The following is a 22,230-nucleotide window of genomic DNA, read 5'->3' as shown; positions in this document are numbered from 1 at the left end:
AGGATTCATGTCAGAATAATTAATGTCATCTCTACCAACGTTCCAAAACGTTTTTTTTTGTACTGAACCTGCCCAGGCGAACCCACTGAACTTTATGAGCGCGGCTCTTGCCCACAGCTTGTCTGTCTGGAAAGCCTCCGCAAATGAAAACGTTTGGGGGATGGGGTCGGCCCGGGAAAGAACTCGCCCATAACTAAGCCCGCCCCGTTCGGTGGCGAAGGGCTACTACACCGAGTTTATCAAATAAACGTGATTACAATGCAGCGTAGGCTGTCATAAGCGTTCTCTTTCCTGCCTTGCCTTGGACGAGGAAGGCGGTGTATTCGCAGTGTTCATTTGACCAACAAGTTCATCTACGAACATCAGGCAAAATGGTAAGTCGAGTTTGAAGTGTTTTACCGTAATTAGGTGAACCGGAAAATCTGTGTTGTCAGTGGGTAAAGAGTTGGCTCATGTCGCTTCGTCCGTGACCGGTGAAATTAACCGGGCCGGGTGAAGCAGCCTCCGAACCGAAGATGGATGCTCCATCTGTTCGAACGGCATGACGATGTTTAGAACACCGCGGCAGACAACGCTAAATAAACCTCAATTTGAGTTACTGATTTGAAAGCTTCCAATTTCTCTGAATAATAATTTCGTTTGAGGAATATGAGGGATGTCTGAATCTACGCAGCTGTCATGTTGGTTTTTATTATCTAGTTAGCCATCTTTAGAGGTTGTCTTGTCTGTAACTGGGCCCCTACACAAAGTAACTGTCACCCGCTTTGCTTTTGGGAGGACAGGACTTTAACTGTTCACAAGTGTCATTGCATCGGTATTCAAACCAGTTGGTAACGGTAACTGTGTCCCGTGTCTAATTGAAAATGAATGACGTACATTAGCTAGCACATAATGTTCAAGTTCTCTAAATTGGCCACCTAGCAGTAAAACGTCAGTTATTTGGTCAAAGGGGGCATGTAATGGCATTACTTCGTTTGGGAGAAATTGGCTAGTTACAGGTATGTGCTGGAATCGCAAAAATGTAGGCCTGCAAGTGCAGCGTAATGCAGTTGTGCACAATGGGCAATTCCCTTTAGTGCGTCCTCGTTTTCTATTATAGTAGGCTGGACACATTAACTGTTTACATTATCTGATTTAAAATGAGTTTATTGCATCCGCCATGGAGCCCAGTTTAATAATACCGTATGCCCCAGCTGCTTCCCGTAGTTTTGAAGTAATCGCGAAAAAACAGACATAATTTGAGTGAATCCCCCCCCCCCCCCATCTCGTATTAACACGGTGGCACCAACTCGCCTCCCGAACGTTCTGTTCCCATCCCATTGTTCTGCGTCACATTGCAGCTTCTCTATTGTTAGCAATGAGATCTACCCGCGTAAACCTTGTAACACAGGAGATTGGTGGCATCTTAATTGGAGGGACGGGCTCGTGGTAATGGCTGGAGCGCAATATGTGGGAACGTGTGAAATACTGGGGTTCCATGTGTTTGATTCCATTCGCTCCTCTCCAGCCATTTATGAGCCGTCCTCCCCTCAGCAACCTCCACTGCCTTGTAGGCTTCACATCTAATTTTATTATTCACATGTGCTGAATACAACCAGTGTCGACCTTACTCTGAAATGCTTACTTACAAGCCCATAACCAACAATGCAGTTCAAGAAATAGTTAAGGAAATAATTACTAAATAAAGGAAAGTTAAAAAATAATACAATAACAAGGCTATATACGGGGGTACTGGTACCAAGTCAATGTGAGGGGGTACAGGTTAGTCGAGGGTAATTTGTACATGTAAAGTGACTGCATAGATAATAAGCAGCAAGTAACAGCAGCATAAGAACAATGTAAATTGTCTGGGTGGCCATTTTTTAAAATTAATTGTTCAGCAGTCTTATGGCTTTGGGGTAAAAGAAGTTAAAGGAGCCTTTTGGACCTAGACTTGGTGCTCCGGTACCGCTTGCCATGCGGTAGCAAAGAGAATGTCTATGACTGGAGTCTTTGACCATTTTGGGGCCTTCCTATGACACAGCCTAGTGTGTATATAGGTCCTGGATGGCAGGAAACCTGGCCCCAGTGATGTACTGTAGTGCCTTACTGTAGTGATGCCGAACAGTTGCCATTCCAGGCGGTGATGCAACTGGTCAGGATGGTGCAACTGTATAACTTTTTGAGGATCTGGGGACCCATGCCAAAGCTTACCTCAGGTAAGTTAAAGTGGAACTGAATGTTTAAACTACTTTGCAGATATGAGAATCATATCAGTCAGAAATATCAAATTCCTGGTTTATGCTTCAAAACCAACTTTATAAGAGGTTTTAAAATAGGTTGGTTCTATTTGACTTAAAATCCCATGACATACAGTAAGGTATTGTTGGCAGAAAAAATGGATGCAGTTCAATACATTTCTTGGTATTCCAAAAAAATATTGCTATCAGGTTGTAAATCACAGCTGGCCTGTACATTGTTTGCTGCCTTCACCCATTCAGCATGCACAAGGCCTGTGGGCTGACTAGGACACACAAGCGAGTGTAAATTAGTTGTCATCTACTACTTACAGCCTGAATTAGAAACAAGCAAGCCTATTATTACAACATTTGAGCAGTAGCCTAGGTTGGCTACTCGACTACAATACATTTTGAGTGCGTGCTGTGAATTCACTTTTGTTTTCTCCAATATGGTCCGTGCGAATGTTCCCATTTAGTTGTTAAAAATGTGGGTTGGGGCAAGCTGCAGAAGGATGAGCAGGCTACTACTTCCCACTGTTTATCAGTGCAATTTTGACAGCAACTCGCTGAAAGTTTGAGAAGGTTCATCTAATGTTCCCTCAAGACTTTTAGCTCCTCTGGCTAGCATTCGTTGATGTGCATAAGTGAGGGAGAGAGAGCCTACCTTTTTGTTCATGTTAATTTGATCAATAGGACTGTGACGTTCCCAAATGTAAGAGGACTCCCTTGGTATTTACATATTTGCACAAATCCATTCAGGTGGCTGTTAGAACACATTCGCCAACAATCTTAATTTGAGCTGTGGCTACTGCCTGTAATTCTCAGTTCAAAGTGAATGATGGCAGGCCAGTGTGGTAAATTGATTATTTACGTATAGGTGTACTGTAGCTCTGATTGGCTGTAGCACGTCCGCTTAGACTCCGGTCCTGGACAATGTTTTTATTTATTTACTGTCTTGTCTATTTATCCAAAAGCACGGCTGCTTTCCTGCACAATATTGCTATAGAATTTTTACAGATGCCTTTACTATGTGTAATTCCCCTAAATTCTATGAATTTGTGAAAATGTGAAGGATCATATCTACAGTGCATTTGGAAAGTATTCTGACCCCTTGACTTTTTCCACATTGTTACATTACAGCCTTATTCTAAAATGTATTAAATTGACCCCCCCCTCAATCTTCACACAATACCCCATAAAGACAACGTAAAACCCATTTAAAAAATGTTTGCGAATGTATAAAATCACATTTACCTAAGTATTCAGGCCTTTTACTCAGTACTACGTTGAAGCACCTTTGGCAGTGATTACAGCCTCAAGTCTTCTTGGGTATGATGCAACAAGCGTGGCACACCTGTAGTTAGTCAGGTTCTCCCGTTCTTCTCTGCAAATCCTCTCAAGCTTTGTCAGGTTGGACGTGGAGTGTCACTGCACAGCTTTTCTCTGGTCTCTCCAGAGATCAGGTACAAGTCCGGGATCTGGCTGGGCCACTCAAGGACATTCAGAGACTTGTCCCAAAGCCACTCCTGTGTTGTCTTGGCTGTGTGCTTCGGGTCGTTGTCCTGTTGGATAGTGAACCTTCGCCCCAGTCTGAGGTCCTGAGCGCTCTAGAGCAGGTTTTCATCAAGGATCTCTTTGTACTTTGCCCCGTTCATCTTTCCCTTGATCCCAGTCCCTGAAAAATATCTCCACAGCATGATGCTGCCACTACCATGCTTCACCATAGGGATGGTGCCAGGTTTCCTCCAGACATGATGCTTGGCATTCAGGCCAAATAGTTCAATCTTGGTTTCATCAGACCAGAGAATCTTCTTTCTCATGGTCTGGGAGTTTTTAGGAACTTTGTGGGCTGTCATGTGCTTTTTACTGAGTGGATTCAGTCTCTACCATAAATGCCTGATTGGTGGAGTGCTGCAGAGATGGTTGTCCTTCTGGGAGAAACTTCCATCTCCACAGAGGAACTCTGGAGCTCTCAGTGACCATCAGGTTCTTGGTCACTCCCCTGACCATATTTTTTTCAGAAAAAGGTATAACACCTCAAAACGGGTGTCCGTCTTTTTGAAGTTGTGGCCGATTTTTTTTTTATTTTAATTTTATTATTATTATTTTTTTTTTAATTGATTTATTTTTTATAAATGTTTTATTATTATTTTTTAAACTGCCAGATTTGTTTTATGAAATAATACTTTTTATTTTTAGATTTGTTGTTTCTAAATGGCTGCTCTGACACATCAAATTACAATCTGTGTTCATAGGCAACGACTTGAGCGTATGCTGCACATGTTCACTGAGTTGCAAACCAAATGGATGAGCCTAGCTCATTGATTTGTAGATCTGATTCACTTTCTACCTCCGATTTTGAGCCCAGTGAGTGTTGCGAATGACGTATGTACTACCCGCCAATGATCACAGGGAGTAGCAAGAGGTATAAACCATACTGTTTGCCGGAAGAACTTAACCCTAGCCATAACCATAATTTTAGGATTTAATAATATTATGCTAGTTAATAGGGATATGTGTTAACGGGACAGTTATAAATCATGCACCGCGTTATGCAGATTTGAGAGAAACCACAAATGTCGGTATAGATGTCTTATATTGGCTGAAAGCTTAAATTATTGTTAATATAACTGTACAATTTACAGTAGCTATTATGGAAAAAATTCCATGCAATTGTTTGAGGAGCTCCTAACACTTTTTTCAATGCGATAGGATTGATAACTTCACCTCTGAAGGTGAAATGTGTACTTAAATCAGAGCAAGATTTCAGAATGTATCATCCAAAGAGTTCCAGAGATAATGTGAAGTGTTGTTTTGTTAGATAAAATCCTTTTTCATATCCTAAAAAGTTCCATATAGCACGTATGATTGATTTTTGTATTTCCACTCCATTTCAATTTGCAAGAAAGGTATCTGAAAATCTCACCCAAAACATTGTTTCAACGAGTCAAATCACATTCGTCTATATCCTAGAAGGTAAGACTTCACTATTTCATTAGGGGTGTAGTATATCCTTCAGCCGATGACACGGGCGGCCATCACTTGAAGGACTGTATCTTTGTCAAATAAGCACCAATCGGGGTCAAACAAAGCTAGCTAGATAGCCAATGAGCTGGGTTTTAAGTGGGTATCCAGAAACCCCGTCTCTGTTGCAAAATGTAGGCGCTAACCTTTTGCGACAGCATGACTTTTCCTTTTGGACACAATGTAGAAGAATATTCAGAGTTATGAAAACTGGTTGTTTTGCAAATGTTGATCCTATAACATGGATACTAATACTTGGAAAGCTAAACCAAAGTCCAAGTATACAGATTTGATGATATTTTTACAGAAAAATGGAATATGAATGCAAATGTCCCCATCACGCCCAAATGTACTTGGGGACTTCTCATTAAAAGTGTTCTTGTTCACTCATTTTTGCCATCTTGTGGACACTTGGAATTACAACCAGAGTGATGGCTAGAACTGGAACAATTCTCTTGCATTTCAAAGATGGTGGTAGAAAAGTTTTTTTTCTTTGTATTTTCTTCTACCAGATCTATTGTTATTCTCCTACATGCAATTCACATTTCCACAAACTTCAAAGTGTTTCTTTTCAAATGGTACCAAGAATATGCATATCCTTGCTTTAGGGCCTGAGTTACAGACTGTTAGGTTTAGGTATGTAATTTAGGCGAAAATTTAAAAAATGGGGCTATACCTAAGAAGTACCAGTAGTAAATGTTATTTTATCAACCTATAAGTATTAGCTTTTTTAAATGATTTGTTTTTGTAATGGTATTTTATTATTGCAAGGCAAAACAGTTGATAAACAAGCCACATTTTATTTAATTTATTTCAAATCCAAATCAAATTTTATGTCACATACACATGGTTAGCAGATGTTAATGCGAGTGTAGCGAAATGCTTGTGCTTCTAGTTCCAACAATGCAGTAATAACCAACAAGTAATCTAACTAACAATTCCAAAACTACTACCTTACACTTGTGTGTGTGTGTATAAGGGGATAAAGAATATGTACATAAAGATATGAGTGATGGTACAGAGCAGCATAGGCAAGATACAGTAGATGGTATCGTACAGTATATACATATGAGATGAGTATGTAAACAAAGTGGCATAGTTAAAGTGGCTAGTGATACATGTATTACATAAAGATGCGGTAGATTATATAGAGTACATTATATATGTACTATGAATAATGTAGGGTATGTAAACATTATATTAGGTATGTGGTTTGAACTGGGTGTGACCAAGTAACCTCGGTGAAACTCCAGCAATTGGCGTAGGATAGGTGGGGCTGGGGCCTTCCGAGTGGCGCGTCGGTTTAAGGTCACTACAGACCCAGGTTCAATCCCAGGCTGTGTCACAACCGGCCGTGAATGGGAGTCTCATAGGGCGGCGCACAATTGGCCCAGCATCGTCCGGGTTAGGGGAGGGTTTGGCTGGGGGGGCTTTACTTGGCTTATTGTGCTCTAGCGACTCCTTGTGGCGGGCCGGGTGCCTGCAGGTTGACTTCTGGTAGTCAGTTAAACAGTGTTTCCTCCAACACATTGGTGCAGCTGGCTTCCGGGTTAAGACGCGGGGTTTGGCAGGTCAAGTTTTGGAGGACGAAGGACCAGAACCGACAGGCTCAGGAGAGGTGATGAGACGATAAAAGAAATAAGGGTAAGTGGGGCAGGTTTGAGACTGATCTCAAATAATATGAAAATATACATTATTTCTAAGTTGCCTCCAGTGTCTTTACGGTCTGCTGTAAATTAATAACTTTTAATTGCTAAATATTTCCAATAGATGGCAGCATAAAGCCACGAGGCATCAGTTCTAGTCTACAGTTGAGGCCAGTTGGACTTACTACCAAGTTCTCTAAAATGACATTGGAGACATATGGTATTGAAACGAACATTACATTCTCTGGTGGACATTTCTGCAGTCCGCATGCCAATTGCATGCTCCCTTAAATTGAGACATCTGTGTTATTGTGTTGTGTTTTAGTGGCCTATTATTTTCCCCAGCACCTGTGTAATGACCATGCTCTTTAATGAACTTCCTTTGGCAGTTTTTCAGCCTTGGATTCATTTTTACTCATTGTCCAGATGACTTATAACACATCATATTTCAAAGGTCTAGGACGGTTTATGAACTAGCGCTGACCCGTTCAGTTCAAAGGATAATCGATAATTTTAGTGTCAACAAGTAAAACAGCATATGTTGGTGGTCTCTCCCTAAAATAGAGTAATGGGTGAAATTCAAGTCTGTGAGCCAGACCGTTCTATTCTACATAGTGTCATGCCACCCACCCACCAAGATATGACATACCACCTCACCCCATATGACCAGATGTCTGACTAAGCCTAAGCTAAGGCAAATGTCAGCATCCCACACTGATGTGCCTTCTAAAAGAGCTAGATCATCAGTCAACGTGTTGGGTGTAGTAACATTTACATTTAATAAACTATGTCAGATATTTTTCTAACATCAGATTTGCTACTTTTCACACTAGCCTTGGGTATGGTGTGGCCTAAGCTACAGTCTTGCTTCACGTGAGTACAGTGTACCATAATAAATAACCAAAATAATGATAGCAATACAGGAGCTTTTCATCTAAACCATATTGTATATAGTGTTGTGCAATGATTCACATTTTTGTTAACAGCAAAAATGCTGTCTACTGGTATTTAAGGTAATTCTTCCAGGGAGATGTGATGTGGGAGAGCCATTATCTTTACACTACTCCTCAGAGGGTATGTGGTGAATATGTCTCCCACATTACCTCCGGAGGTATCCCTTAAAGAGATTTGAATCTTGATCTCTTTACACTATGCAATTATCTCACTTGGACCTAGTTTGTGTCTTCAAAGTAGTGTAAAGAGTCCCATAGTCATGCATGTCATTGGGAGACGTAAGTGAGCATTTGACATACGTGAGTTAGGGTTCGCCCCACCCCCCCAAATGACTGAATTAACCCTTTTATTTAGCCGGGCTAGTCATCAAGACGAGAGCATATTGTTTTTTTTACAATGTCTTGATTGATCTGTGCTCTTCAGGTGAACTTTACAGTGGACCAGATCCGTGCGATCATGGACAAGAAGTCCAACATCCGTAACATGTCTGTGATCGCTCACGTGGACCACGGCAAGTCCACGCTGACGGACTCCCTGGTGTCTAAAGCTGGGATCATTGCAGGGTCTCGCGCCGGAGAGACTCGCTTCACAGACACACGCAAAGACGAGCAGGAGCGGTGTATTACCATCAAGTCCACGTAAGTAGTACAGGGTCATATTCATTAGTGCACACTGTTGCAAAACGTTTTGCAACTAAAATCAAAAGCAAGGGTTTATTAATGGGACAAGTTCATGTCGTCCGTCCCAGTTTTGGCCCGTTTGCCTCGGTTTCATTCATAGAGAATAGAACCCAGGAGTGTGTGTGTTTTGGATCTTACATCTACAGTATAGGAATTAATAGGTTGCTTGAGTTTTTTTTAAGTACTTTGTTAAAATCCTTGACATTATGGCTTGTTGGCCTTCATCTGAATAAATGTAAATTATTTTAAAGTAATTTCTCAAACTTGAAGAGCGAGGCCTTCACCACTCTCATGTGAACTTCTATAGACTACAGGTCAGTTTCTGATCACTGTCTTTTCCCACGGTTGTATATTTCTGTCATATGAACAGTGTTGTACGGAGGACAGTGTGTTGTAAAATGCACACTTTCATATGGGCTTAGCTAGCATACAGTGCCTTCAAAAAGTATTCAAACCCCTTGACTTGACACATTTTGTCACACCTGAATTTAAAACTGATTAAATTGAGATGGCCACTGGCCTACACACAACACCCCACAATGGAATTATGTTTTACAAATGAAAAGCTGAAATGTCTTGAATCAAGTTTTCAACCCTTAATGGTATGCCTAAATGAGTTCAAGAGTAAAACTTTGCTTAGTAAGTTGCATGGACTAGTGTTTAACTTTTATTTTTAATGACTACCTCTTCTGTGTGTGGGGTACAGATCTGTAACATCCCTCAGTCGAACAGTGAATTTCAAACGGATTCAACCACACACAGGGAGGTTTTCCAATGCCTAGCAAAAAAAGGCACCTATTGGTAGATGGGTAAAATAAAAAAGACAGGATATCCCATTGAGCACGGTGTTAATTACACTTTGGATGGTGTATCAATACACCCAGTCACTACAAAGATACAGGCATCCTTCCTAACTCTGTTGCTGGCGAGAAAGTAAACCCCTCAGGGATTTCACCATGATGGTGACTTTTAAAACGGTTAGAGTTTAAAGGCTGTGATAGGATATAACCAGTGGATCAACAACATTGTATACTGAACAAAAAATATAAACGCAACAATTTCAAAGATTTTACTGAGTTACAGTTCATATAAAAGAAATTCATTAGGCCCTAATCTCTGGCTTTCACATGACTTGGCAGTCGGGGCCAACCAATCAGAATTTTATTTTTTTCCCACAAAAGGGCTTTATTACAGACTGAAATACTCCTCAGCACTTTTTGGGATAAAAAGAAACAGAATAGAGCTAAGCACAGGAAAAATCCTAGAGGAAAAACATGGTTTTCAGACACTGGGAGAAAATTCACCTTTCAGCAGGACAATAACCTAAAACACAAGGCCAAGTATCTACAATAGTGTTGCATTGAATGAGTCTCCTAGTTTTGAATAAAATCGGCTCAAATCTATGGCCAGACTTAAATGCTGTCTAGCAATGATCAACAACCAACTTGACAGAGCTTGATGAATTTTAAAAATGCAAATATTGTAAAATCAAGGTGTGCAAAGCTCTTAAACTTACCCAGAAAGACTCACAGCTGCCAAATGTGATTTTCTAGCATGTATTGACTCAGGGGTGTGAATTCAGGCTGTCAAAGGGTATGACTACTTTCTGAAGGCACTGTATGTATGGCTGAAAACAACACTGCCTATACTTATGCCTGAGCTGAATATGCCAGATTACAGGTAGAAAACAATTATTTACCATGCTTTGGATATTTGTCTTTGGCTTTACACAGATGACAACAAAGCAGGATAAGTTACAGTGCAGCTTGTTCTTTCGTTCCCCCTGCACACATTAACTTGACTACTATCCCTGTTAGTCTGCATCCCACGGCTGACAGGGACACTTGGTTTTCGACACTATATAATAAAAAATATATAATTTAATTTTGAAACTTCTACCATTCGCCTATCCTCTCCCTCACTCTTCTCAGGGCCATCTCTATGTACTATGAGCTGGGGGAAAATGACATGGCCTTCATCAAGCAGACTAAGGATGGGCTTGGTTTCCTCATCAACCTGATCGACTCCCCGGGCCACGTGGACTTCTCCTCTGAGGTCACAGCCGCCCTCAGGGTCACAGACGGCGCACTGGTGGTGGTCGACTGTGTCTCAGGTAGACTCTCCTTTCTTACTCACTGTCTTTGTTTCTCTTGCTCTCTCCTTTCTCACGGGGAGATTGTCAATTGCAAATGGCGTTTACAGAGGTGGAATTCCAAATGAATGTATAAAGTAGTAAAAAAGATCTTTAGCTAGTTGTGCAACATTTTATAGATGAAAGGATAAGTAGCATGTCATTTAAAAAAATATGTGCATACTTTTCTCCTCTGAAAAAACATCTGATTCAAAGGGGATTTCAACTCTTCCGCGAAGGACTGGTAGGATATTCTTGTGCTTCCTTGACGGGAGGAGGCGAGGACACTTCCGTTCACCTACTAACTAATTTTCCTTTTCTATATTGGATTTGCTCAACTCCTGCTTGCTCCCTCGCCTCCTTTTGGAGAAAAAAAAGTCAAAGGCTCCCGAGAGGGGTGCTCTAAGGCACTGCATCTCAGTGCTAGAGGCGTCTCTACAGACACCCTAGTTCGAATCCAGGCTGTATCCCAACCGGCTGTGATTGGGAGTCCCATAGGGTGGCGCACAATTGGCCAAGCGTCGTCCCGTTTAGGATTTGGCCATGGTAGGTCGTCATTGGGGCGGCAGAGTAGCCTAGTGGTTAGAGCGTTGGACAAGTAACCGGAAGGTTGCAAGTTCAAACCCCCGAGCTGACAAGGTACAAATCTGTCGTTCTGCCCCTGAACAGGCAGTTAACCCACTGTTCCTAGGCCGCCATTGAAAATAAGAATTTGTTCTTAACTGACTTGCCGAGTTAAATAAAGGTAAAATTGAGGCGGCGAGGAGAAGGTGTGGACCAGAAAAGGAATTAAACTCCTTCCCCACTCGCGCATCATCAGGCAAATTACGTTTACAGGGGTGGATCCCAAGAAACTACATTAAGACATTTCATAGATAAAAAGACGAGTAGCTTATTGTGTTTTAACATGTGCATGCTTTACTTCTCCGACAAAGCTGATTTTAAAGTGGGTGTGGCAGATTGCAAAACGCTTCAGCGAAGGACTCTGGTAGGACTCTGGAAGGACTCTGATATTATGGCCCTATAAAATCTGAGTTAAATAGATGACGGATGGAATCACTGAATCCAGACATTAAAACGGAATTCGACAGAATCAAACATTTTATTGAACTTATTAGTAGGAAATCAACTTTGTTGAATTTTAGAATATACATTATTTTTGCCAAGATTATCAAAAATGCATCAGTGACTCATATTTTCCTTCAACTCTCTGAATAGGCAACGGCACAGGAATGCCCCTGTCTGTGTGCATGCATTTGTCTACCACTTTGTAGCTGTTAGGGACGATGCTAATGTAATGATGACCGTCTTCTGGTTGTTTTGGGGAACCTCCATCTTTCTCAATTAACTGTTAACTGCAAAGTAGCTTATGCCTGCCTTGCGGAATGATATCATGATTATTTACATCAATCCAGTGGCCAGTAGTTTTTCCAACTTTGCAATCACATGAGCGCTACAAAAACATCTCTAACACCCCCCAAAATAGGCTGGTGCACAGTTGATTTAGTGTAACTACACCCCAAAATCCATAAAAAGATTTTCCTGGACCTCAAAAGTGGTTTATTAAGCATTGTGGACATAAATGTTTTAATATAATAAAAATGCAAAACTGCATACAGTTTTTAAACCCGTTTAAAACAAAACTGAACAGGATTTGGGAAAATTTTACTTATTTGATATGGCCCTAGATACACACAGCCACATTTCATCAAGGTTAGCTATCGAGGAGGGGAGAGGACCCTTCTGTTCACCTACTAACGAATTTACTTCTCCTCAACCACATCTATCGGTTTCCGGGTCAAGGAGGAGAGGGTGGAGGACAGACCCTTTTGCCCATTGTCCATTCTCTTGCTCAGGCCTTTCTCAAAGTCCTTTCTCTCGCTTCCTCTCTCTCATTGTTCCGGTCTCCTTTCTCTCAGGGTAGTCTTTCTTGCTCTCTCAATTTCTGTGTTTGGATTTTCATATAACACCCTCATTCTCCATCCCTTGTTCAGGTGTGTGTGTGCAGACAGAGACAGTGTTGAGGCAGGCCATTGCTGAGCGCATCAAGCCGGTGCTGATGATGAACAAGATGGACCGGGCCCTGCTGGAGCTGCAGCTGGAGCCTGAGGACCTGTTCCAGACATTCCAGCGCATCGTGGAGAACGTCAACGTCATCATCGCCACCTATGGAGAGGATGAAGCAGGACCAATGGGTGCCATTATGGTGAGAGGGACACACACCTGAAAAGAATAAGTCTAAGTAGTGATCAGTTGGATTGAATTCCTTGTAAATTCCCGCCAATTTAGGAGTGGAGTTGCACCGCTACAGAGAATTCATGTCCAGTTCAACTGACAGATTTAAATGGGACTTGTCTCCAAATTCTGACGTGATCAAAGGGAAACATGTTTGGCCTAAGACAACGACATGGTCCTCTTGTCGTCCCTCAGATTGACCCTGTGATCGGTACCGTAGGGTTTGGGTCTGGCCTCCACGGCTGGGCCTTCACCCTCAAACAGTTTGCTGAGATGTACGTGGCCAAGTTTTCTGCTGGTAAAGACACCCAGTTGGGACCGGCAGAGCGATGTAAGAAGGTGGAGGACATGATGAAGAAGCTATGGGGAGAGAGGTACACACACATATGTAACTACACACAGACTGTACATGCATACACACACACACACCACACTATGTACTTGCGTACGTAATCGCACACACATTGTATGAGTAAACTTTGGACACCTGCTTATTAAAGGGTTTTACATAGAACGACAGTGAAGACATTAAAACTATGAACGTTGTTTGGAATCAATCCTCGAGGTGTTTTTTCACATATCTCTTCATTGATATGCAGTTCGTGGAAGCTTGCTTTCCTCTCTGTATCGCATGGAAAAATACTGGCAGGTGACTTTTGCGCACCAATTTCGGCGCAGGACACCGGGCGGACACCTGGTAAATGTGGTCTCTTATGGTCAATCTTCCAATGATCTGCCTACAAATACGTCACAATGCTGCAGACACCTTGGGGAAACGACAGAAAGGGCAGGCTCATTCCTCTCGCATTCACAGCCATATAAGGAGACAATGGAAAACAGAGCCTCAAAAATCCTTGTCATTTCCTGGATGCCATCTCATCTTGGTTTTGCCTGAAGCTCACGTTCTAGGGCACGCACAGAGAATATCTTGGTATTTCTGGACACGTCAGAGTGTTTTCTTTCGAATGGTATCAATTATATGCATAGTCGAGCATCTTTTTGTGACAAAATATCTTGTTTAAAACGGGAACGTTTTTCATCCAAAAATGAAATAGCGCCCCCATAGATGTAAGAGGTTAAACAAATCAAAATATATTTTAGATCCTTCAAAGTAGCCACCCTTTGACTTGATTATTGCTTTGCATACTCTTGGCATTCTCTCAACCAGCTTCACCTGGAATGATTTTTCAACCGTATTGAAGGAGTTCCCACATGCTGAGCACTTGTTGGCTGCTTTCCTTCCCTCTGCAGTCCAAATCACCCCAAACCATCGCAATTGGGTTGAGGTTGGGTGATTGTGAAGGCCAGGTCATCTGATGCAGCAGTCCATTCTCCTTCTTGGTCAAATAGTCTTTACACAGCCTGGAGGTGTGTTGGGTCATTGTCCTGTTGAAAAACAAATGATAGTCCCACTAAGCGCAAACCATTTGTGATGGCGTATCGCTGCAGAATGCTGTGGTAGCCATACTGGTTAAGTGTGTCTTGCATTCTAAACAAATCACAGACAGTGTCACCAGCAAAGCACCATCACACCTCTTCCATGCTTCACAGTGGGAACCACACATGCGGAGATCATCCGTTCACCTACTCTATGTCTTACAAAGACACCGGCGGTTGGATGCGTAAAATCTCAAATTTGGACTCATCAGACCAAAGGACAGATTTCCACCGGTCTAATGTCCATTGCTTGTGTTTCTTGGCCCAAGCAAGTAATTTTATTGTAGTCCTTTAGTAGTGGTTTCTTTGCAGCAACTTGACCATTTTTAAGACCTGATTTCAGGCTGGTGACTAATGAACTTATCCTCTGCATCAGAGGTAACTCTGGGTATTCCTGTGGCGATCCTCATGAGAGCCAGTTTCATAGCGCTGGTTTTTGCGACTGCACTTTCAAAGTTCTTAACTTCTTCGATATAGGGGGCGCTCTTTTAATTTTTGGATAAAAAAAACGTTCCCGTTTTAAACAAGATATTTTGTCACGAAAAGATGCTCGACTATGCATATAATTGACAGCTTTTGAAAGAAAACACTGACGTTTCCAATACTGCAAGGATATTGTCTGTGAGTGCCACAGAACTAATGCTACAGGCGAAACCAAGATGACATTTCATACAGGAAATGCCCCAGATTTTGAATGCGCTGTGCTCCAATGTCTCCTTATATGGCTGTGAATGCGCCAGGAATGAGCCTACACTTTCTGTCGTTTCCCCAAGGTGTCTGCAGCATTGTGACGTATTTGTAGGCATATCATTGGAAGATTGACCATAAGAGACTACATTTACCAGGTGTCCGCTTGGTGTCCTCTGTCGAAATGATTGCGCAATCTCCAGCTGCGTCCACTTTTCCATTTGGTTCAGAGGAGAAAGGCAACTGCCACGAATGATTTATCATCGAATAGATATGTGAAAAACACCTTGATGATTGACTCTAAACAACGTTTGCCATGTTTCTGTCGATATTATGGAGTTAATTTAGAAAAATTTTTTTGGCGTTGTAATGACCTTCTTTTTTTTCTTAGCCAAATGTGATTTTCTCCTGCACAAATCTTTTTGGAAAAACTGAACATTTGCTATCTAACAGAGTCTCCTCATTGAAAACATCTGAAGTTCTTCAAAGGTAAATGATTTTATTTGAATGCTTTTCTTTTTTTTGTGAAAATGTTGCCTGCTGAATGCTAGGCTTAATGCTATGCTAGCTATCAATACTCTTACACAAATGCTTGTGTAGCTATGGTTGAAAAGCATATTTTGAAAATCTGAGATGACAGTGTTGTTAACAAAAGGCTTAGCTTGTGAGCCAATATATTTATTTCATTTGCGATTTTCATGAATAGTTAACGTTGCGTTATGCTAATGAGCTTGAGGCTATGATTACGCTCCCGGATACGGGAATGCTAGAGGTTAAATTTTCGGATTGACTGACCATGTCTTAAAGTAATGATTGACTGTCGTTTCTCTTTGTTTATTTGCACTGTTCTTGCCATAATATGAACTTGGTCTTTAATAGGGCTGTCTTCTGTTTATCACCCCTACTTTGTCACAATACAATTGATTGGCTCAAATGAATTAAGGAAAGAAATTCCCCAAATGAACTTTACAAGCCACACCTGTTAACTTCTTGAGACGAGCAATCCCGTATCCGGGAGCGTAATCATAACCTCAAGCTCATTACCATAACGCAGCCTTAACTATTCATGAAAATCGCAAATGAAATGAAAGAAATATATTCAATCACAAGCTTAGCCTTTTGTTAACAACACTGTCATCTCAGATTTTCAAAATTTGCTTTTCAACCATAGCTACACAAGCATTTGTGTAAGAGTATTGATAGCTAGCATTGCATTAAGCCTAGCATTCAAAAACAAGAAAAGCATTCAAATAAAATTATTTACCTTTGAACAACTTCGGATGTTTTCAATGAGGAGACTCTCGGTTAGATAGCAAATGTTAATTTTTTCCAAAAAGATTATTTCTGTAGGAGAAATCGTTCCGTTTTGTTCATCACGTTTGGCTAAGAAAACCCCCCGAAAATTCAGTCATTACAACGCCGAACCTTTTTCCAAATTAACTCCATAATATCGACAAACAAGGCAAACGTTGTTTAGAATCAATCCAAGGTGTTTTTCACATCTATTTGATGATAAATCATTCGTGGCAGTTGGGTTTCTCCTCAGTAGCAAATGGAAAAGTGCTGGAGATTACGCAATATTTGTGACGGAGGACACCAAGCGACCACCTGGTAAATGAAGTGTCTTATGGTCAATCTTCCAATGATATGCCTACAAATATGTCACAATGCTGCAGACACCTTGGGGAAACGATGGAAAGTGTAGGCTCATTTGTGGCCCATTCACAGCCATATAAGGAGTCATTGAAACACAGCGCCTTCAAAATCTGGGGCACTTCCTGTTTGAAATTTCATCTTGTTTTCGCCTGTAGCATCAGTTCTGTGGCACTCAGACTATCTTTGCAATTTTGGAAACGTCAGTGTTTTCTTTCCAAAGCTGTCAATTATATGCATAGTCGAGCATCTTTTAGTGACAAAATATCGCGCTTAAAACGGGAACGTTTTTTATCCAATGAAATACCGCCCCCAGAGTTTCAAGAGGTTAACTGAAATGCATTCCAGGTGACTACCTCAGGAAGCTGGTTGAGAGCATGCCAAGAGTGTACAAAGTTGTCATCAAGGCCAAGGGTGGCTACTTTGAAGAATCTAAAATATATTTTGATTTAACACTTTTTGGTTACTACATGATTCCATGTGTTATTTCATAGTTTTGATGTCTTCACTATTCTAACATGTAAAAAATAAGGAAACGAGTAGGTGTCAACTTGACTGACAGTGTACATGGACAAACACATACTGTTCATGTGTAAACACACAAGTGTAATAAGATAGAGGACTTGAGGAAGAATCTGTTCACAGTAGGATCTATGCATCTGACAGAATAGTGGGCCAAGAGGTTCATGCAGAGGTGAAAGAAGGGTGGGAGATACAATGTAGACAGGTACACACTGACTTGGATTGCGTTCCAGATAGACATTCTCTGCGGCCTGTGCAGGTTGCAAGATCTACAATGTCTTGAAGTGTAACATCTCAGGAATCACACGAATGTGGAGTGATCCTATAATTTCTACAGAGCTGCACTGAATTTGTATCTGGGATGCACATTCTCCATCGCTCTCTTTCTGGGCGCACTTGATTTAGAACGCCTATCATGCTGGGTAGGTATAGCTTGTACCTTAGGACCAATGAAATGGTTCCAAAGGGGACGCCGCCGCCTACCCCAGCATTTCGGACTTATTAAATTAAGTGTGCCTGTTCTCTCTCGCTTTCTCAATCACACGCACACAGGTGAGGGTGTGGCAAAATTGAAAAGTCTTTGCAGGTATGTTACGTGACACGGGCAGCCACCTATATGTACAGGGATTCTCTCTGTATGGAGACCTGTTGAAGACAAAGTAAACCCATTTGGGAGCCTAAATCGCAGGTGGGCACTCTTCTCTTATGCTGGCAAACAATCTGACGTGTTGCAAAAATGTCCTGTCTTGGGCTGTTGACTTATCAAAGCTGATTGTATCGTACTGAATGTAAATGCTTGCGAGTTCCTGGCTGTCATAGTGACATGAAATGTAGTTAACTGTTGAACTTGTCTTTTTTTTCCTTGACTCTTAATAGCACTGGTTTTCCATTAAACTTCCTGAATAGAGACTTCAATTGGAATGGATCTCAACCAAGCTTGCAACTTGTTGAATGCACTGAATGCACGTTTTGTTGAAATGTGGGCTGCTCTGGATAAGAGTGTCTGCTAATTGACTGAATTGTCAATTAAAAAATATTTCTGTAAATCTATCCATCCATCTGGCAGGTTTTTTGACCCAGCCACTGGGAAGTTCAGTAAGACTGCCACTGGCCCCGATGGTAAAAAGCTTCCCCGCACCTTCTCTCAACTCGTGCTGGATCCAATCTTCAAGGTGAGACCGGCCATGATGACCCTAAGTGTTTTCCTTGATTAATTTATGCAATGCATTGACCAGTATTAATGTATCAATATTTTCTTTTGAAATGATAAATCAACTGTCTAAACCCTCACCTGTTCTCCCTCCCTCCAGGTATTCGATGCCGTCATGAACTTCAAGAAGGACGAGACGGCCAAGCTGATAGAGAAGCTGGACATCAAGCTGGACACGGAGGACAAGGAGAAGGAGGGCAAGCCCCTACTGAAGGCAGTGATGCGTCGCTGGCTCCCAGCCGGAGAGGCTCTGCTCCAGATGATCACCATCCACCTGCCCTCCCCCGTCACCGCCCAGAAGTACCGCTGTGAGCTGCTTTATGAGGGTCCAGGAGACGACGAGGCCGCCATGGGTGAGGACAGGCACACACACCGAAACACATGCATCCCCAAACAACTGACTGGGGGCAGAGAAAAGTACACTGCCTGTCCTAATTAGGCCCCCTAATTACCCCCTCCCCCTTTCCTCTTCTCTCAGGTATCAAGAACTGCGACCCCAAGGCACCTCTGATGATGTACATCTCTAAGATGGTGCCCACAACAGATAAAGGTCGCTTCTACGCCTTCGGCCGTGTCTTCTCTGGCTGTGTGTCCACCGGTCTGAAGGTGCGCATCATGGGACCAAACTTCACCCCCGGGAAGAAGGAAGACCTCTACATCAAACCCATCCAGAGGTGTGTGTGGTACCATTTAGAGTGCCAGATACGTGTGTGAAGTGAACTTTTAAATATTGTATATTCTCTCCTTTCAATCTCTTCTCGTCCTCCCTCCGTAGGACCATTCTGATGATGGGGCGCTACGTAGAGCCCATTGAGGATGTACCATGTGGAAACATTGTTGGTCTGGTTGGAGTAGACCAGTATCTGATTAAGACGGGGACCATCACCACCTTTGAACAGGTAGCTTGTACATCATCACTATATACTATAGGAAAACTTAAGGCCACTTTTAATGACAAAGGATTTTCCATTCCATTTATTTTCCACTCCTAGACTTTTGCTCTGGTCAAAAGTAGTGCACGATATAGGGAATAGGGTGCCATTTTGGATGAACAATAGATTAATATTTCTCCCATCTTGTATGCTCGTCCAACAGGCCCACAACATGCGTGTGATGAAATTCAGCGTTAGCCCCGTGGTGAGAGTGGCTGTGGAGGCCAAGAACCCAGCTGACCTGCCCAAGCTGGTGGAGGGCCTGAAGCGTCTGGCCAAGTCTGACCCCATGGTGCAGTGTATCATCGAGGAGTCTGGCGAGCACATCATCGCCGGGGCCGGAGAGCTCCATCTGGAGATCTGTCTCAAGGATCTGGAGGAGGACCACGCCGGCATTCCACTGAAGGTGAGGGAGGGGGAGGAACAGACTACATATGAGACGGGGTTGAATGCGCTTTCTCCAAGTACAGTACAAATGGTGCACTACAGAGAAAAGGGTTTTTTGTTTTCCACTGCCTAACAAAGATAATCTGCCATAGGGAGTGGGTGTCTTTACTCTGTAGACATTACACGATGTGGCAAGACTGCCGTCAAGGAAATATGTCTGTTGACGAATGCACCATCTTAACCTCTCTGGGATATGTGGGACGGTAGCCAAAAATGTCATTTTACATTGGTGTGTTACGTTCAGTAGTTCTAAAACATGTGGTGATTGTGCAGAGAGCCACATCTATTTACAGAAATACTCATTATAAATGTTGATGAAAATACAACTGTTATACATGGAATTAGAGATACTTTTCCTTAATGCAACCGCTGTGTCAAATGTTTTAAACTGCAGAAATCATCCGAGTACAGCGTTCAGACAACAAAGCAGCCAAAAAGATATTGGCCATATTGGGTGGTCGACATTAGTCAGAAATGGAATTATAAATATTCACTTACCTTTGATCTTCATTAGAATGCAGTTCCACAATAAATGTTTTGTTTTGTTCGATAATGTCCATTTATGTCTAAAATAGATTCTTTTGTTAGGGCGTTGGGTTAAACAAATCCAAAAGCGCGTTCAGGTCCTTTTGGACAAAGTTAAAAAAGTTACGTTATACAGCCTGTAGAAACTTGTCAAACTAAGTATAGAATCAATCTTCAGGATGTTTTTATCATAAATCTTCAATAATGTTCCAACCGGATAATTCCTATGTCTGTAGAAAAGCAATGGAACGAGACCTAACTCTCTCGTGACCGCGACTCAGAGCCTGTGGCAATCTGCCAGACACCTGACTCATTCCTCTCTCATTCGGTCCCACTTCACAGTAGAATCCTCAAAGTTCTAAAGACTTAACTTCTAGTGGAAGCCTTAGGAAGTGCAACATAGCCCCTATTGTAGATAGTGGGATATTGGTTGAGTTAAAAAACTACAGGCCTTAGATGTTCCACTTCCTGGTTGGATTTTCTCAGGTTTTCGCCTCCCATATGAGTTCTGCTATACTCAGACATCATTCAAACCGTTTTAGAAACTTCAGTGTTTTCTATCCAATACTACTAATAATATGCATATATTAGCATCTGGGACAGAGTAGCAGGCAGTTTACTCTGGGAACCTTATTCATCCAAGCTACTCAATACTGCCCCCCCTGTCACCAAGAAGGTTAGGCTAGGTTTGGGCATAGTAATTAAAATATCCAAATGGGCGTTAGTATTCAAATACTTGCGAGTTTTTTTGGGGGGGGGAAATCATAGGCCTATTTTAACAATAAAGGCTTTGTCTAAATAAAAGTATGTGACATTGCTACAGAAGGATATACCATGACATTTGAATTTCTTAATTCAATAAAATAAGCGTTTGAATGTAGTTTGACGTCCATACTGTAGCCTCGGATTTCACACACTACCCCATAATGACAAAGAAAAAAACATTTTATTTTTTGCAAATAGACACCTTATTTACATATGTACTATTTAAAAAAAAAAAAAAAAAATTGTGTTATTGACTTGTTAATTGTTTACTCCATGTGTAACTCTGTCTGTTCACACTGCTATGCTTTATCTTGGCCAGGTCGCAGTTGTAAATGAGAACTTGTTCTCAACTAGCCTACCTGGTTAAATAAAAAAATTAATTCAGACCCTTTGCTGTGAGACTCGAAATTAAGCTCTGGTGCATCCTGTTTCAGTTGATCATTGAGTCCACTTGTGGTAAATTAAATTGATTGGACATGACAAATTGAAGCCACTCCTCAGTAAAAGGCCACATGACACCCCACCTGGAGTTTGCCGAAAGGCACCTAAAGGACTCTGAGCATGAGAAATAAGATTCTCTGGCCTGAATACCAAGTGTCACATCTGGAGAGAAACTGGCACCATCCCTATGGTGAAGCGTGGTGGCAGCATCATGCTGTGGGGATGTTTTTCAGGGACTGGGTGACGTCTGGATTGAGGTAAAGCTGAACAGTGCAAAGTACAGAGATCTTCGTTGAAAACCTGCTCCAGACCTCAGATTGGGGTGAAGGTTCAACTTCCAACAGGACAACAAACCTAAGCACACAGCCAAGACAATGCAGGAGTGGCTGCGAGACAAGTCTGAATGTCCTTGAGTGGCCCAGCAGGTGCCAGGACTTAAACCAGATCAAACATCCCTGGAGACCTAAAAATAGCTGTGCAGCAACGCTCCCCTTCCAACCTGACAGAGCTTGATGATCTGCAGAGAAGAATAGGAGAAACTCCACGTACAGGTGTGCCAAGTAGGGATGCATGATATCGGAATTGTCCAAAATGGCAACATCGGTATCGGCCTGAATTTCAAAGCGAGGCCTCCCGAGCGGGCGCAGTGGTTAAGGGCGCTGTACTGCAGCGCCAGCTGTGCCACCAGAGACTCTGGGTTCGCGCCCAGGCTGTCGTAACCG

General features: G+C 42.1%; 1 protein-coding gene across 1 annotated transcript in view; it reads left to right on the top strand.

Annotated features, from left to right (window-relative positions):
• Positions 1-266: 266 nt before the first annotated feature.
• The window catches only part of LOC135558932 (elongation factor 2b-like), a 30,394-nt gene continuing 8,430 nt past the window's right edge, over positions 267-22,230 (top strand). Inside the window, exons 1-10 of the mRNA XM_064993163.1 lie at positions 267-374; positions 8,267-8,481; positions 10,455-10,636; positions 12,649-12,860; positions 13,085-13,263; positions 18,255-18,360; positions 18,499-18,751; positions 18,877-19,072; positions 19,174-19,297; positions 19,494-19,736. Of these exons, the coding sequence (XP_064849235.1) occupies positions 372-374; positions 8,267-8,481; positions 10,455-10,636; positions 12,649-12,860; positions 13,085-13,263; positions 18,255-18,360; positions 18,499-18,751; positions 18,877-19,072; positions 19,174-19,297; positions 19,494-19,736 (1,713 nt within the window). The 5' untranslated portion in view covers positions 267-371. The remainder of the gene's footprint in view (positions 375-8,266; positions 8,482-10,454; positions 10,637-12,648; positions 12,861-13,084; positions 13,264-18,254; positions 18,361-18,498; positions 18,752-18,876; positions 19,073-19,173; positions 19,298-19,493; positions 19,737-22,230) is intronic.

Source organism: Oncorhynchus masou, chromosome 17, assembly GCF_036934945.1.
Source record: "Oncorhynchus masou masou isolate Uvic2021 chromosome 17, UVic_Omas_1.1, whole genome shotgun sequence".
NCBI classification, from domain to species: domain Eukaryota; kingdom Metazoa; phylum Chordata; class Actinopteri; order Salmoniformes; family Salmonidae; genus Oncorhynchus; species Oncorhynchus masou.
The sequence above is the reverse complement of the archived record's forward strand: the minus strand, read 5'-3'. Positions and strand labels throughout refer to the sequence as shown.